This window comes from Alexandromys fortis, unplaced genomic scaffold (assembly GCF_014885135.2).
Source record: "Alexandromys fortis isolate MF-2015 unplaced genomic scaffold, M_Fortis_MF-2015_v1.1 scaffold_4, whole genome shotgun sequence".
Taxonomy (NCBI): domain Eukaryota; kingdom Metazoa; phylum Chordata; class Mammalia; order Rodentia; family Cricetidae; genus Alexandromys; species Alexandromys fortis.
Window position 1 is genome coordinate 21,417,075 of NW_026067944.1, and position 16,019 is coordinate 21,433,093.

The window sequence follows — 16,019 nt, forward strand, 5'->3', positions numbered from 1 at the left end:
ATGGGATCCCTTTTCTGCTGCACAATGTATTTTAAGGTTTGCATAAGTCACAAATTGTTTATTCATTTACCTGCTAATTTGCTATTTCAGTTGGTTTTAATTTTGTCTGTTCTTACCAAATTGGTTATAAAATGAAATACAAAACTTAAATTTCTCTTGCATAAAATACCTAGTAATAAGGAACTATAGTTTTAGCACTGAAAAATATTTGTATTCCTAAGTCATTCCAATGAAAGAAAAAATATAAATCCTTACTTGTCTTATATCAAAATAAAATTTATTATGTGAATCTCTTTAAGACATATGGAAGAATTTGTAGATTTTCTCACCCTAAAAGCATCAAGCACAATCACATACATCCAACATATTCCAGGATAATACTTAAACATGTATGCGACACTACACCTTACAACTTCAATACGTTACAAATCGGATGATTCAGTTATACTATTGTTAGACACATAAACCATGCATTAAGAAATCTGCTATGACTTTTAAGAGAAAAGATAAAAGTTGAGAAATCTCTCATTTGAAAAGTAGGACAACTTCAACTGGTTCGCTTTTAAGAAATATAAAATGCCCACATGTTAGACTAGCTTCATTCATTTTAATTAAAGAAGGAAAATGTTTCTCATCCATTCTAGTCTAAACTCCTATATCTAAATGTCTGAAATATAAAACTCTAAGTATCAGAATCCAGGGATATAAGCTTTTGCCCAAAAATACATAGAATCCCAATGTCAACAAATTATGATCCCACAAAATAACCTCATCATTTAGATGTTCCTTATTTAAATAACAATGCCATTTACAGTTGTAAACTATAGGTCATCATTGAATTATAATGCAGGAACTGATTAAGACAATTTCAAGTGTTCCTAATAACTATCTTTGTAAAATATGAGTATTTCTATAGTATTCTGGTGTATAGAGAAAGACATATGAAAATTACATCAAAGAAAACTCTAAAATGACAAAGGAAAACATGTCTCTTCAAGTTACTTTTTGGATTTTCAAGGCAGGGTTTATCTGTGTGTAGCCCTAGCTGTACTGGAACTCACTCTGTAGACCATACTGGCCTTGAACTCACAGAGATCTACCAGCCTTTGCTCCTGAGCACCAGACTTCAAATTGCATTCAAAAATTATTAAGAAGGCCAATCTGACTGAACTAACAATGATAAAATGTATCCCCTGACAAATTCTGGTGGCAAAAACTAAACTTTCGAGCAACAAACAAAAGGAAGAGTTTCCTGGTCCATATTATAGTACTTACATTCCCTTATCTTAGGACCTGGAGACCTAACATAAATTAACATGATTCTGAAAGCACAAACGGGTTTTACATCCACTGAATCTGGCATTTTTACATCACCATCCATCATTGCCACCTCACCCCACAGCCCTGGGAAAGATCCAAAACCATGCCACAGAGGTAGTGCCCAGAGTGGAGAAGGCTGGAACATGGGACAGCAAGGCACAGAGGACTGCCTGCCACACAGTGGCAACAGTGCAAGAAGACCACACATGTGTCCACCAGGCCCCAGAACATAGTTCTGCTGCATCAATGTACCCAGTCCTTTGGATGGCGCAGTACTTCCAGAATTTCGGCTTCCTTGGAATTCTCTGGGGGTGAATGCATGTATTCCCACCTACACATATCCAAAACAAATCAACAAAATGTAATCAAAATAACAATAAATGACATACATAACTAATGAAGAATAAAATGCAAAGAGTAAAACGAATGCATTGTACCTCCACTACCCTCTTCCTACCCTGCCTTGAACCCACTTGTTAAAAAAATAAAGAGAAAGAAAAGGAAAAAAAATTCTACTTAAGAAGGTAAATTCCTTAATAATTCTTAGGTATATCTGGGTTAATATTAAGATCCTAAAGTCAAAACACACTGTGATTATTAGTTAGAATTTCATAAAGTATAGATCCTTGGATAATACATAGGTAGATATTAGCTTAATGTTTACACGTGTATCTTTCTAGAAACAGTACTGTGAGCAACGCCAACCCCAAACCCTCAAGCACCACTTCCCGCTGCCTGTGCTCTCTCCAGGCCCTCACACACAGCGCTGACAACTGTCCTGTCACTTCTCACAAAAACCAATATGACGTGCCTATCCACCCGGGATCTCCTTATACCATCAGCAAACAAGAACAAATGAAGCTGTAGGAAGACACTGTTGGGGTTAATGTGCAGATTCTATAGGACGGGAGGAGGTGATTACTATGATGAATTGTCTCCTTACCGGGCCGTTAGAGGTAAAGACATCAAGATGCTTTCGATCCTGGATCCCGGAGTAAAGAGGCCAAACTTGGTGCCCCGATCATACACCAGATTAAACTCTACGTACCTGTCATAAAAACATCAAATAACAATAAGGGTGTTTTGTTTTTCTCCATGTGTCCACGGCCCACAGGACTGTCCTTGCAGCCCGAGTGCAGGGTCAGAGCTGCGGCAGCACAACTCATAGCTGAAAAAGCTTCCACAAAGTTCCTTCCTCTCATGGAAAGTACTGGTTGAAACGAGTACCACCCAAACTGTAAACTGCTCCCACACAAGTCTCAAGGACAAGTATTGCGAGCAACAGTGGTGGCTGTGGGATCAGGCACGAAAGGAAAGGTTGAGAGGCTCAACCAGTCAGTGTGAAAGTTGGAGACAAAGTCCTTCTCCCAGAATATGGAGGCACCACAGTGTGGGAGCCCACAGAAGTGGGTCCATCCCACCTTAACTAAAGGTCAGAGACTTCAGGCCTAGTCTTGCTCCTTCAAGGTTACTGACATTTAATTCAAGGCAGGGCTACTAGTAGGATACCTTGACCTAGGGTTTGGTTACTTGGTGTTTTGGGTATTAAGGTGGTAATTGCTTTGTTCCTTGTATGATAAAAAGGTCTTTTGTTTTCTTTACTTTTTGTGGATTGGGGTATTAAAGATCATAAGAAATAAACATGGATGCATTCATTATTCACTGGATTACTCTCCTAGTACTATCCTATGTCTATTTATTTTGTATTTCTGTTTCTCTTGTCTAATATTTCTAATCCACACACCCAGCCTGGAACATCTAATCCAAGCACCCCTACCCTACCCAGACTGGACCCCGACAGATGTCGCCCCCATGTGTGGCTATGACACTAAAGTAGTTCTAGACAACAAGGATTATTTCTTACTTAGAGATGGTGACATTCTTGGAAAGTATGTAGACTGGAATCGCTATTGAAAAGGTGTCCCATCAACCTGCCCATTGCACTGATGCTCTATTCATCATGTAAATAATTTCATGCCTCCCTTTTATAATAAACTGATGATGCCTAAGCCAATGACATCCATTGTCTCTGGAGTTCAGTTTTACTGTACTATTACAAACATTTCCAAATAAAATAATGTAAATGAAAACAGAACAATAAGCCCTCCAGAAGTCCCCAGGGAACACTGAGAGGAAGCTTTTCTCCTGGCCCCTATCAACTAGGAGTCAGCAGACAGAAGCAGCTCGCAGCCCAGAGACGATCTCCCCTAGGAAGCATAAATAAAAGGGTATTCTACCGCTGAACAATAGATACAGATTGTGCCCAACACAAAGCAATTACGAATCAAGAAGGATATGTTCTCGCAGTGAATAAACAGTTCAAACACAATTGGGAAGAGGCATACACAACAATTAAGAAAGAATCAGGGTCCTCACTGCAGCCCAAGGCATTTCAGAGAAGCTGTTTCACCTCACTGTGCCTCACAGCAGGACGTAAGGACTGCTGAACATCCACTGCTAAGGACCACAGACAGCTGAGCAAGGAGCCTTCTGTTAACAGCAACTACCAGCCCAGATCCTGCTCCATCTTAGCATCCTAAAAGATGGGACCACTCCTTCATCCTCTGTTTTCAGCCATCACTATAAAAGCTACTGCTTTGTGGTTCAGTGCTTAGTTTTACCCTCTTTTTTGTTTCTCTTTATGAAAATATCTTTGGTACCTACTAAAGTTAGGTTCAATATATTGTCCAAATATTTTACTCACTGTTAGGAAAACAGATTTGAAATCCACCTAACCTAAATATCTGTTTCTGTCTTAAACATCACGGCATTCAAAAGCCTCTTCAAATTTAAAAGTGTAATTTCTACTGTCCTAGAGAATTCAGGGGGCTGGAGAGATGGCTCAGTGGTTGAGAGCACCGCCTGCTCTTCCAGGGGTCCTGAGTTTGGTTCCCAGCAACCACATGGTGGCTCACAGCCATCTGTGATGAGATCTGGTGCCCTCTTCTGGCCTGCAGGAATGCATACAGGCAGAACACTGTGTACTTAATAAATAAATAAATAAACAAACAAACAAACAAACAATGAATTCAGAATGAGGGCTGGAAAGATAGCTGGCTCAGAGGTTAAGAGACCTGACTGCTTTTCCAGAGGATTGAGGTTCAATTCCCAGCACCCACAAGACAGCTAACAGCTGCATCTAACTCTAAGATCTGACACCCTCACGCAGACATACACGCAGGCAAAATACCAATGAACATAAAATAAAAGTGAATAAATTATTTTTTAAAAAAAGAATTCAGAATGACCCATCAGCACGAATTTCTCCATTTTCCTTCCAGTCACTTCCCGATTCACTAGGAAGTGCAATGGAAACTTCCCTCATTCTTATTTGGTGCACAGGTTGCTGTCTATAAGTCCATCAACAGCAAAAACAAAGCAAGGCAACAAAACAATCACACAAAGAACATCTCCAGGATCCTTTTGGAAAGACAGACAAGCTTGGTGTGGAAGTTTGTTAGAGGACCCGTAACAATGTAAGCAACTGTGTCGATGGATCCCTTTCTGTCTCCATCTTCCTTGTCACTGACTGGCTTTCATGCACAAATGGCTATTTTTATTCATTCTCTGCCTATCTCAAAAGATTAAGCAATTAAAATAAACTCATTCCTGAATCTGTAGGAAAGGATTTCCCCTCTCAGCAACCTTCTTCCCTTGACATCACCTTTATACCACGTTTCACATAAAACACGTTTGAAGACCTATCTCAAGGGCTGTTATACAGAAATACTCAACATACATGGCGTAACACTGAAGACATATCTCCTGTCCCAAGGACTGTTACACAGGAATTCTCAAGGTACACAGGGTAGCACTGAAGAAATATCTCCTGTCCCAAGGACTGTTACACAGGAATTCTTGGTACACAGTGTAGCACTGAAGACCCATCTCCTATCTCAAGGACTCTTATACAGCAATTCTCAAGGTGCAGGTGTAGCACTGAAGACATATCCTATCTCAAGGACTCTTATACAGGAATTCTCAAGGTTCACAATGTAGCACTGAAGACAAATCTCCTATCTCAAGGACTCTTATACAGCAATTCTCAAGGTGCATGGTGTAGCATGCCTCTGTTACTTTTCTGAGTCAATGCCTCCTTGCTCAACCTCTGCCTTGACTCTGCAGCTTTCACTTGAACCTGACCTTTCCAGTGCTTTCTGTGCATCTAATCGCTGCCATTCTGATAACTCGCAGACTGTAGAGAAATGCCGCAATTCTATCCTGATGCCCTCCCTTTCCCAAAAATAAGAAAGGAAAAAGATAGTTCAAATTTCAGTTCCTATTTTCTTATGGAAAAAGATGACTAGGAGACTAACATTCAAGGTCTAAGAAGAAAACAGCAGTAACCGAGATAACCAACTAGATGAGATACACAATAAAAGAGTGTAAATAAAGTCAAAAGGGAATCTGAATGGCCCCTGAAAGGGACAGCCTTTTTAGGGGATACACAATAAAAGAGTGTAAATAAAGTCAAAAGGGAATCTGAATGGCCCCTGAAAGGGACAGCCTTTTTAGGGGTTGTAGGGGAAAGAGCTGTAAAGGATACAGGGTAGGAACTGAAGCCGGTGCTGACCACTAGGTGTCGCTGACCTAGGGGCGTCCTTACAATGATGCTGGAGTTATCTTAAGCCCCAGAGTCCACGTGTATCTCCCAACCCAGAGATAAGAGTGACAGAGAGCTTTTATTTGACAATTAGTGACTTACTGAGCCATGAGGAATTATTCTAGTACTTCATGCATTTGTTAACTCAAAAGACAGCGGATGGGCAATGATACACAGAGCAGAATGTACAGAGTAACCTGCCATCAGGGGATGGAGAAAAATAATGGTCATTTTGTCTAAGAAGTGGGAAAAACTTCACCTAAGGAGGATTCATAAAACTTTCATACTTTGCAAACTGACTATGCCCAATACTGAAGCAGAGTTTTAATTGGCAACCCTTTCCCTACTGAACTAAGAGCCTCTTGTCAGTATGTCTATGCTATGCCTGCCTATTCTGTAGTCAGGCCCATGCCTACCCAGGGGAGAGGGGGGCAAGACAGACAGAATGGGAAGGGGATGGTAGATAAATTGTGTATGTGTGTGGGGGGGGGGATGTCAAACACGCATTGCTCAAACATTTCTAGAAGAAAACTGAATCAATTCTCACTGCAAGTTGTTACATGGGGACCAAATAGGGCACACAATTATTTAAGGAAAACAAACTCAGAAAGCAAAATACAAACATGTATCGTTAAACTTGGGATATTTAAGTTGACTTCTTCAAGGCCTCTTCAAGGTACAGCTTTACCTCCTTAGGGCTCAAAGTTTCAAGTGCCTGAAAGAATTAACACGAATTAAAAGGTTTCAGCCTACGACTGTGACTCACGGTGCATGCAAGATTAAGACGGTCAAAAGAAACGGAGCCGCAGAGCAGAGATGCGGGCTGGTTCGCGAGAATGCTGTGACTAAACAGTCTGTCTCTCTAGCTATGAGCTCACCGTGTTCAACCCAGAGTCAGAGGCTGGGGATAAGCATGGGTGAAAAGCACATCCAGGACAATCCAGGTTCACATCTGGGATGTTATCAGACCTGCTGTATAATCTTGGGCAAAGGAATTAACATGGTAAGGACGTCTTATAATCAGTAAAACGATGACGCCATGTATACCACAGGTTTCCTGGAAAACCAGACACAAAGTACCTCATACAGGGGCTATGCATAGAAAGAGGGCCAAAATAAGTAAAGGTTATCTTTGTTTGTTTGTTTTCAAAACAAGGTTTCTCTGTGTAACAGTCCTAGCTGTCCTGGAACTAGCTCTTGTAGACCAGGCTAGCTGCAAACTCACAGAGATCCACCTGCTTCTGTCTCCCAAGTGCTGGAATTGAAGGCATACACCACCACCTCCTGGCTAAGGTTATCATTAAATAGAAATTATTTGTACTAAAATCGCTTCCATAAATATTTAAGATGAATTTTTAATTAATTTATTTTTTTTCATACCAACCCCAGTTATGCCTCCCCTCTCCTTCTGTTCCCCCCTTCACCCTACTCCACCTCCCATCAACTCCTCAGGGAGGTTAAGGCCTCCCCTAGGAAGTCAACTCGGGCTGCCCTGTCCCCTCACTGAGGCAGAACTAAGGGTCTGCTTCCCCTTAAGATGACTACAAATTTGTAAGCAGAAAAAACCTTAAATGATGTCCTCATCTTAGTGAAGGAATAGAAACTGCCATTAGGAAACTAAGAGAATTAAATACCACAAGTACTTACCTCATGGAATACGTGCCTACCACAAACATATGTATATATATATGAATTAAGTAAGCTTTGTGATGTTGCTTATTTATACAGTGCTATTAAATTCATTTTTAATATTCATCTACTTAATAACAATTAACAGTGTAGATTAATATGGCTAATTAGAAAATATTTGACCAAAGCAATACAATAGCCACTATTATTAGAGCCGCCCCTACTTCCTTAAGTGGCACAAAGAGATGTTCATGTTCATTCTTCGGTCACTCACCGTCCTCTCCTCAGCTGCTGCCACAGCTTATCCTGGGGGGTGAATGAGTCGTCACAGTGCTTTTTCACAATCGGGACATAGGAAGGAACCACAGCTTCAGCACACGACTTAACTAGGCGGAATGCTTCCTCCTTGGATGGAACGTTGAGATCATCGAAAAAGATGCCTCCGATGCCCCTCCGCTCTCCACGATGCACTATATAGAAGTAGTCATCACACCTGGACCGTGGCAGAGTTAAATCGTGGACCAAGAGGTAAGATGAGAGATACACGGAAACAGATGTGAGCCTTCAGGTTCAACGCACTCTCCTCGACTCACACCAGCAATGTCTTTACTTTCTACACAACTATGAAACTAGAACTCTGGCCAGATTTTCCGCAGCTACTACCTACCCATGTAGAACATGCACATACTCTTAACTGTGGAGCAACCAGGCAATTCAAAATAAGTCCATCTAAAGGAAAAGAAGCACTAAGAACTGCAGCGAATAAAACAAGAGTACAGCATGGCTACCATACCTCCTAAAACAAGTGATACCACCCCTGGAGCACTGCTGCTTTTACAGGCGGCAGGGAATGGGGGGCTCCTAACACTGACAGCAGTTGGGGTGCAAGCCTGAGCTCTTATGATCGACTCTGCATTCACCAAAAGCACAGTGTCAACAACAACTTGAGGTCTCTTTCAGTATTCAAAGGGGTGACTCTAAGGCCTGCACCGCTGTGGCAAAGCAGGCAGGAGCAAATAGTCACAGAGCGTCTTCATGCGTGTTAAAGCTTACCCTTCTGAGCCAGCACAAGCCAGCAGCCTACTCTGGATGCTTTTGTCCTGTCTAATAGAACAAGTCTCCAGAGACAGCACTTACTAACGCTGAACATGTAGAACCTGGAAAGAGTTCTTTGGAAGATCTTTATATAAATAAGGCCCCACAGGCACATCTATTCAAACAAAGGTCTCAACAGCTTACCATTTTTTAAATTTGGGGTAGATATCTGGCCCGTGCTTATCACAAGCTTCCTTCAGAGTGCGGTGAAAATGGACAGCATCCTCTTGGTTCAAGTATGTTGGTGTGAGGTCACATCCACCCCCAAACCACCAGTGGGTACCACCTACCAAAGCAAGCGAGCTGAGTCAGTGTTGCCCAGAGACTCAAGCACACCAGGCTTGTACTAGCAGGTTTAATTTAGCAACTTAATTCCTCAATATGAAATAGGTCGCAGCCAAGGAACATTTAACTGAATTTGGTTCTGACAGCAGTAAAAGCTGAGACTGGCAAGATGTAAAAATAGAAAGAAAAGGAAACAGGAGATGAGGGAGGGAGAAGCTGGCAGGGAAATGGAGGGAACAGTGAGTGATAACAGCCCGTACAGCTGGTCTGGGCTGTGCATCTCAATGTTGCCTTAGCATTAGGATCACACAGCTCAAATAGTTCAGCTAGATTGGACTTCCCACAGGGCAGGGAACCCTGATTGCTCTTTGGGTTGACGAGGGAAGGGGACTTGATTGGGGGAGGGGGAGGGAAATGGGAGGCAGTGGTGGGGAAGAGACAGAAATCTTTTTTTTTTTTTTTTGGGGTTTTTCGAGACAGGGTTTCTTTGTGGTTTTGGAGCCTGTCCTGGAACTAGCTCTTGTAGACCAGGCTGGTCTCAAACGCACAGAGATCCGCCTGCCTCTGCCTCCCGAGTGCTGGGATTAAAGGCGTGCGCCACCATCGCCCGGCTGAGACAGAAATCTTTAATAAATGAATAAATAAAAATAAATAAATAAATAAACCAAAAAAAAAGAACTGCTTTACTATTGCAAAGATATAAGCTAATGTTTCCCAATAAACTATCAATGGTATAAAAAAAAAAGAAAAAGCAGTTTAAACCTAAGACATGGAAGGTTAATACAAACAATGCAGGAGATTCTGATGATCCCACTATTAGGAGTCACCCCAAAGCCAAGGACACGTTCCACTTACCCCAAAAAGGGAGAAGGCACACACTAAGGGAGCAATCTGCCATGTAAGCACAACTGTTACACATACTCACTCAGTAAGCTGTCAACACCAGTTACCAATTTTGTGTGTGTGCATGTGAGTGTATAATGTTTGCATGTATGCATGTGAGTGTATAATGTTTGTGAGTGTGCATGTGAGTGTATACTGTTTGCATGTGTGCATGTGAGTGTATAATGTTTGCGTGCGTGCAGATGCACATGGGTGCACATGTAGGCATGTGCATTTGTAGAGAGCCCAGAAGTTGACAACAGATGGCTCTCTTAATCACTTTACCATCTTATTTGTTTTGAGGTGTGGTCTCTCACTGAACCTGGAACTTACTAATTAGCTACACTGACTGGCTCCAAATACCCTCCTGTCTATACTCCCCAGCTCCTGGCTTTTTACATGAGTGGCGGGGGGGGGGGGGGTATCCCAACGTAGGCCCTCATGTACTGTATACAGTGCACATATACTTGTGTGTGTGCCCCAGTGGCAAGTTCTCAAGTAATTTTGTCCTTTCTCCCTTTTTGATAGGGTACCTTTCGCTTTCCTTAAAATACAGACTTTGCCCAATGACATTCCGCACAACCCTTGAGAGGCTTACCATCAGATTCTTCTACTTCAAAGTATCTGTAGTTGAAATGCATAGTGGGTGCATAGGGATTCTTGGGGTGAATCACAGAGCTTACACCCATAGCAGTAAATGGCAGTTTACCTAGAGAGTAAAATCACAGTGAGATGCATTCAGTTGCCTGGTTTGACACATATTACCCCCTATGATCTCTGAATACATTCTCATAAGTTGCTCTGAAATGTGTTCCTTAAGATAAGATTTTCACAGTTAAAGCCTGTGGACATCCCGGGCATAAGCATCTAATGGCTGTTCCAGAAAAAGCGCTACTTTTAGGTAAACCTGCTGGGAAAAGCGCTGGCAGGAAGAGTCACCCAACTTACCATCCTTCCTCGTCAGGGACATTCCTCTGCTTCGCATCTGGTTTGCTGCTTCCTCCGAGAGATTCCCATGAACGACAGAAATGCTGACCCCAGCCTTTTCAAACACACGGCCATCCTGAAGCACACAGGTGATGCCTCCACCCCCTGTCCACAGAAACAGAAAACCAGAGAACAGGGGACCATCAGATGGGATACAACTCTTCCAAGAACGTGGCAGCATGAGGGTTGGTTCCCCCTGTAGCTCCAGAACCATCGATAGCATATATTTTAATGCACAGGCCATTAGACGATTAGCTTAACTTTCTGTCGTAAGCCGTACATACAGGGTAAACATTGGACCCAGACACAACCATCAAAACGGCTGCTTCCTCTGTGTTTTCACCAAAGTACTCTCTCTCTTCAAACATCACTAAAAGGAATCCATTTGCTTTTCCCAAAATTGAACACCAATGTGACAAGCAAGAGTGCTATACTTGAACAGTATTCAACTTTCACTGAATACAAGAACTCCATATTGCTTTGTGTTTTTTTTCCTCAACCTACTATTACCTTTAATTTTTAAATATAATTTAAAAATGTAGCTATTCAAACTCTTAAGGAATTTGAAATCTTAGATTGAGTAAAACACATATTACTATTTAGGTATATGTGTTTAATAGGATTTTTTTAAGACAATAGGGTCACCAAAAAGCCATTGCTTCTCAAGAATTAATGTTTGGGCTGCTTTATTTCTAAGAGCCGGCAAGAGTGTGCATTTGTCAAAGGATGATCCAGAACAACTCTTAGGTGTTCCAGATGAGGAAAAACTCAAGAGAAGCAGGACAACATATCTGAGATCTCACTGTTGGGAGATGTGGGTGATACTTTTTTTTTTTTCAAGAGTTGACCATGGTTCTAAAATTCTAAGGACTCTACATACATTTATAAATTATGAAAAATGGGAAGAAAACAGTAACATCCAAAGCTAGCTATATAGTATATGAGGTTGAGTCGTGGCCTTTACTTGAAAACATAACAAGATGGAAAACTATGAAAATGAGACAGAATTTCATTTAACATCGATGTGACAATATCACAGGTCAAAATGCGTTGAAGATATGCTGTTATATTTCCAGCTGGAAAAAGGTCAGCAATCCTCAAGTTTAAATTCAGGATAGGAGGGGAGAGCAGGGGAGGATATATAGGGAAGAACATGGTCACCAGTACATGACTCGACAGGACTGGGTCGTTATCTGGGGATTCTAAGGAAATGGTTTCCTTCAAGAAATCTGACATGCAATTCAGTAAGAGCTCCTGAAACACTAATCGAATATTTCTTCTGCAACTCCCCAAAAGAGGGAGGGAGATTCTTGACACGGGGTGTCCAGTAGACACTCGGGATGAAGGATGAGTGTTCCTTCTGCCTCTAGAGGACAAGGGGCAAATGCACCCTAACCAGCAGATGAAACGTAGGAGGGAAAAAAACCTATCTGTCCAGTAACAAACTTTGAAGTTTGGACGTGCAAGCTCAAGTGTGATGCCGGCAAATGTTCTTTAATAAACCTATAGAAAACGTAATTATGAATTGGCAGTATTTTGAAACGGCCTGTATTAAATTGATAGCACTTCTGGGTCCACATCTGCAAGCACAGAGCAGCTCTCTCAATGTCTGTCTTTTTTGAGGGTATCCCTTCTAATAGATCAATCCCCTGTGGGTATTGCCTGTTTTAACCTATCCCAATTCTAAGCTGCAGTTAGTGCCCACTCCATCCCACAGCAGGTGACAGGAGGGCCCGGCTCACCTTCCTTCCTCTCCCATCGGTCCACAGTGAAGTCAGCGACTCCGTCTACTTGGGCTAAAGCCCGACACACCTGGGCCTGGATATCCATGATCATCAGCTCCATCTTGGTCTTCATGTCCTCGGGTCTCTTCCGCAGCTCACGCAGGTCGGTCACCGGCGAGCTCATGAAAGCGCTGCAGCGGCGGGCCAGTTCGTCACCGTCCTCCTCCCTCCGTCCAGGCGAGGGGCTTCGCGCCCCCGAGCTCTTGGGCACCATCTCCGCCCGCTGCACGTGTCCGAAGGCGGCGGCTGCCAGCCCTGCCAACCCCGCCAGCGCCGCGGCCAGCCCGGTCCCCAACCAGGACCCGCCTCCAGCCGAGGGACCGTGGCCCAGCCCGCGGCGGGACTGGGTACCGGCGGTGCCAGGCAGCTGGCGGACGCGGGCGGACGCGCCGCGCGGGGACCAAGCGCGCAGCTGGCCATAGCCGCTCCGCAGCGCGTGCCAGCCGGGGCCCGCGCCCAGCCGGGCCAGTCGCAAGGCCATGTCCCGCCGGGACTGGACAGCGCCGGTCCTGCAGACCCGCCGGAGTGCCCGGGGTCCTGAGGCCGACCGAGACCCGCCGGAATTGGAACGGGGACCAGGGGAAGAGACACAACGGGTGTGGGCCGCTGCGAGACTGGAGGCAGGCGGGAGCGGAGGATGCTGGGAAGTGTAGTCCGGTCCTATCGCCACCTGCACCCGCCTGAACGCCCCCAGAGTGGAAGATAAGACTCCACCCCTCCCACCGAGGTGGGTCCCACTCCAAGTCTCCGGAGGTCTGTGGAGGTGCGAGCCCTGATAAGAGAGGCCGTGTAGTCACGTCCACCTTCGATTGCCCTGCTAGCTCACCCAGAAGTAGGGCCGGAAGACTGAGGACAAACGAGCAGAAAGACGACACAGAGACACCCCTGTCTGAAAAATGTCAAACAGGGATTGCAGGCTAGTCCTGGCTACGGGTCTGGGGTATGCCCCTTCGCCCCAGTGCTAGGCTTACCCCCAAGCTCTCTGGGAAGACTATAAGTAAATTGTGGGCTCCTGAGTAAATCCTAGGAAAAACATTCACACTCCAAGTTCACTCTTCCAAATTTCTGTTCTCCCCACAGCCCTAAGCTTTGAAAATAGAAGGGCAGAAGCTCGTTCGAAGCCATATGGTGTCTGGACACAAATGTCAACGTCAACATATTTTATAATATCAGAAGGGCTCATTTGCCCTTTTGCTATCGACATGCTTTTAATTTCTACTAGTAAATGATATTCTAGACCACTGGTTGTTTTCCCACAAGCTTTCCTTGCTGGCCAGAGCAGTGACAGAAACTCAATAGGTGTGGTTCAAACTAATCTGTTCACTCCAGGGTTCCCCATGCAAACTGCCTGGGACTGCAGGCTTCCTCAGGCCTGGCAGTTAAGAGAGTGGCGGGCAAATGACTTCATAGCGAAGTGATGAAACTTTCAGAGAAGAAAAACCCTTAACTTTTAGCTGTAGGGTGCCCTGCCTGGAGACCAACTTGGAAGAGAAACAAAGATAAGAATTATCTCCTGTTTGCCTGTGAAGGCCTGTGGTGTCTAGCTGGGCCTGCTGATGATAAATGAACCCCATTAATGAAAAGGAATCTCTCTAAATATTTTCTCTGTAAGAGACCCCTCCATTTATGCTCCCACTCTGCTAATACTAAGCTAATTTTAAAAAATAAACCAAATGGACAAAGTAAGTGGTTCTGAACAAATTGTGCGCTGGCTTCCAGCCTTCCTCATCTTTGGTCTTTCTGTCTCTTTCCTCCCCTCCTCTGCCTTCCATCAAAGTCCTCACATTCAATTTTAATGTGCAGTGCTTAATGGAATTCTTAAATAACCTGATTGGTCTGAGAAAAAAAAAATCATCTTCCTAGCCGAGCATAGTGGCGTTCACCTGTCATTCCAGCACTCGGGATATAGAGGCAAATAAATGGATCTCTAAATTTGAAGCCAGCCTTGTGTACATAGTGAGACCCTATCTTTTTTAAAAAAAAAGAAAAAAAGTTACCAACAATAAAAAAATCATCTTCCTGGAGCTCAAATAACCCCCAAGTCTTACTGGTTGGTGCATGGTATAGAAATAAATATCCCTTCTATAAGCAAGTTCATGCATCAGAAAGCTGGTGGGGACGAACTCAGTTGTAAACCAAAGCTATGCAGCGAGGGTATTCACCTGGATCTGAACTGGGTGATCTGCAGTACTGTGTGTTTATTTTCCAGATGACCCCACCAGCCAGGAAATTCTGATTAGCCTCATGCAAACACTAGATTCAGACATTCAGTTGCTAGTCTTCAAACTCCGCATGCTTCTCAGAATCCTGATGAGTCTGAGCTTTCGTCAGTCAATAATCCCTAATTTTATTAGTGTATTAGCTTACCCTGTTTAGAGAGAGTTTGAGGAAACCCCCTCATTCCTCTGGTAGCTCACCTGCCTTCTAGAAACACACATACACATACAAACACTCACACACAGACAAGAACATACACACATATACACATGTACATACATATGCATACATACACATACTACACACATGCACATACACAATCCCCAAGTACCTTCCCTAAATTATATCATGTTTACCAATTTTCTGTGATAAGCAACCATGAGGTGAGTCTTATCAAAGTTCCATGGCTTTCAGACAGATACAGAAACACAAGCTAATTAGTAACAAGGTATTGCTAAACATGGCCTTGGCATGCTTTCAAACAACTTAGGAATTCTAGTGGGGTTGTGAGGGGAGTGAAATTAACAAGGAAGGAAAGCTTTTGACATTTTAGTATTCTGTCCTAGGGTTTACATTTTGAATTTTTCGTCTTAAGAGAATAGTGAAGAGCAGCCCTAAATCAATATCTCGATCAGGCACGCACATGTCTGCCATTCCAACACAAGTGACGCTGAAGCAGGGTTACTGTAACTTGAGCCCAGCCTGGGCTACAACAACCCTATATATTAAGTATACAGTGCAACTTAGTGTGGTTGACTTGCTCTTATTTTAGTTAAACTAATTTTAATGAGATGTCCACAGAGAGAGGTAGAAAAAGCACTCAAATAGTCCAAAAAATAAGTTCACGTAAGAGACAGACTCACAGTGCCTGCCCCATCTCCTCTATCTTTTGTTTTCAGCTTCTCACTAAGTTTTTTTTCCTACAGTAATCTGGACACAATGTAATCACAATGATCCTGTGGCTGAGAATGTCCCAACACCTTTGAGAGCAGGTTGCTCAACAGAGCCTGCACTCTGAGGGCATCTTTCAGCACACACTCTAGGCCATACTGCCTACTTCTAGACATCATGTGGTCTAGGAGCAAATAATTTAAAGAATGAACTTGTTCCCTAAGTCTTACAGATAGAGACGCTGTCTGTCTTGGTTCAGATGCCCACCTTGGGAAAGGATGATGTACAGACATGGTAATTTCCAACAAGAATTAATGTATGAGGCT

General features: G+C 43.3%; 1 protein-coding gene across 1 annotated transcript; it reads right to left on the bottom strand.

The window, feature by feature from the left end:
- Positions 1–255: 255 nt before the first annotated feature.
- On the bottom strand, positions 256–13,194 carry Cpox (coproporphyrinogen oxidase). The gene is made up of 7 exons (XM_050148967.1): positions 12,544–13,194; positions 10,763–10,906; positions 10,413–10,523; positions 8,792–8,933; positions 7,827–8,045; positions 2,264–2,368; positions 256–1,651 (listed from the first exon to the last, which is right to left on the bottom strand). The coding sequence occupies exons 1-7, from the start codon at positions 13,064–13,066 to the stop codon at positions 1,564–1,566; spliced, it is 1,332 nt and encodes a 443-aa protein (XP_050004924.1). The 5' UTR covers positions 13,067–13,194; the 3' UTR covers positions 256–1,563.
- Positions 13,195–16,019: the final 2,825 nt, after the last annotated feature.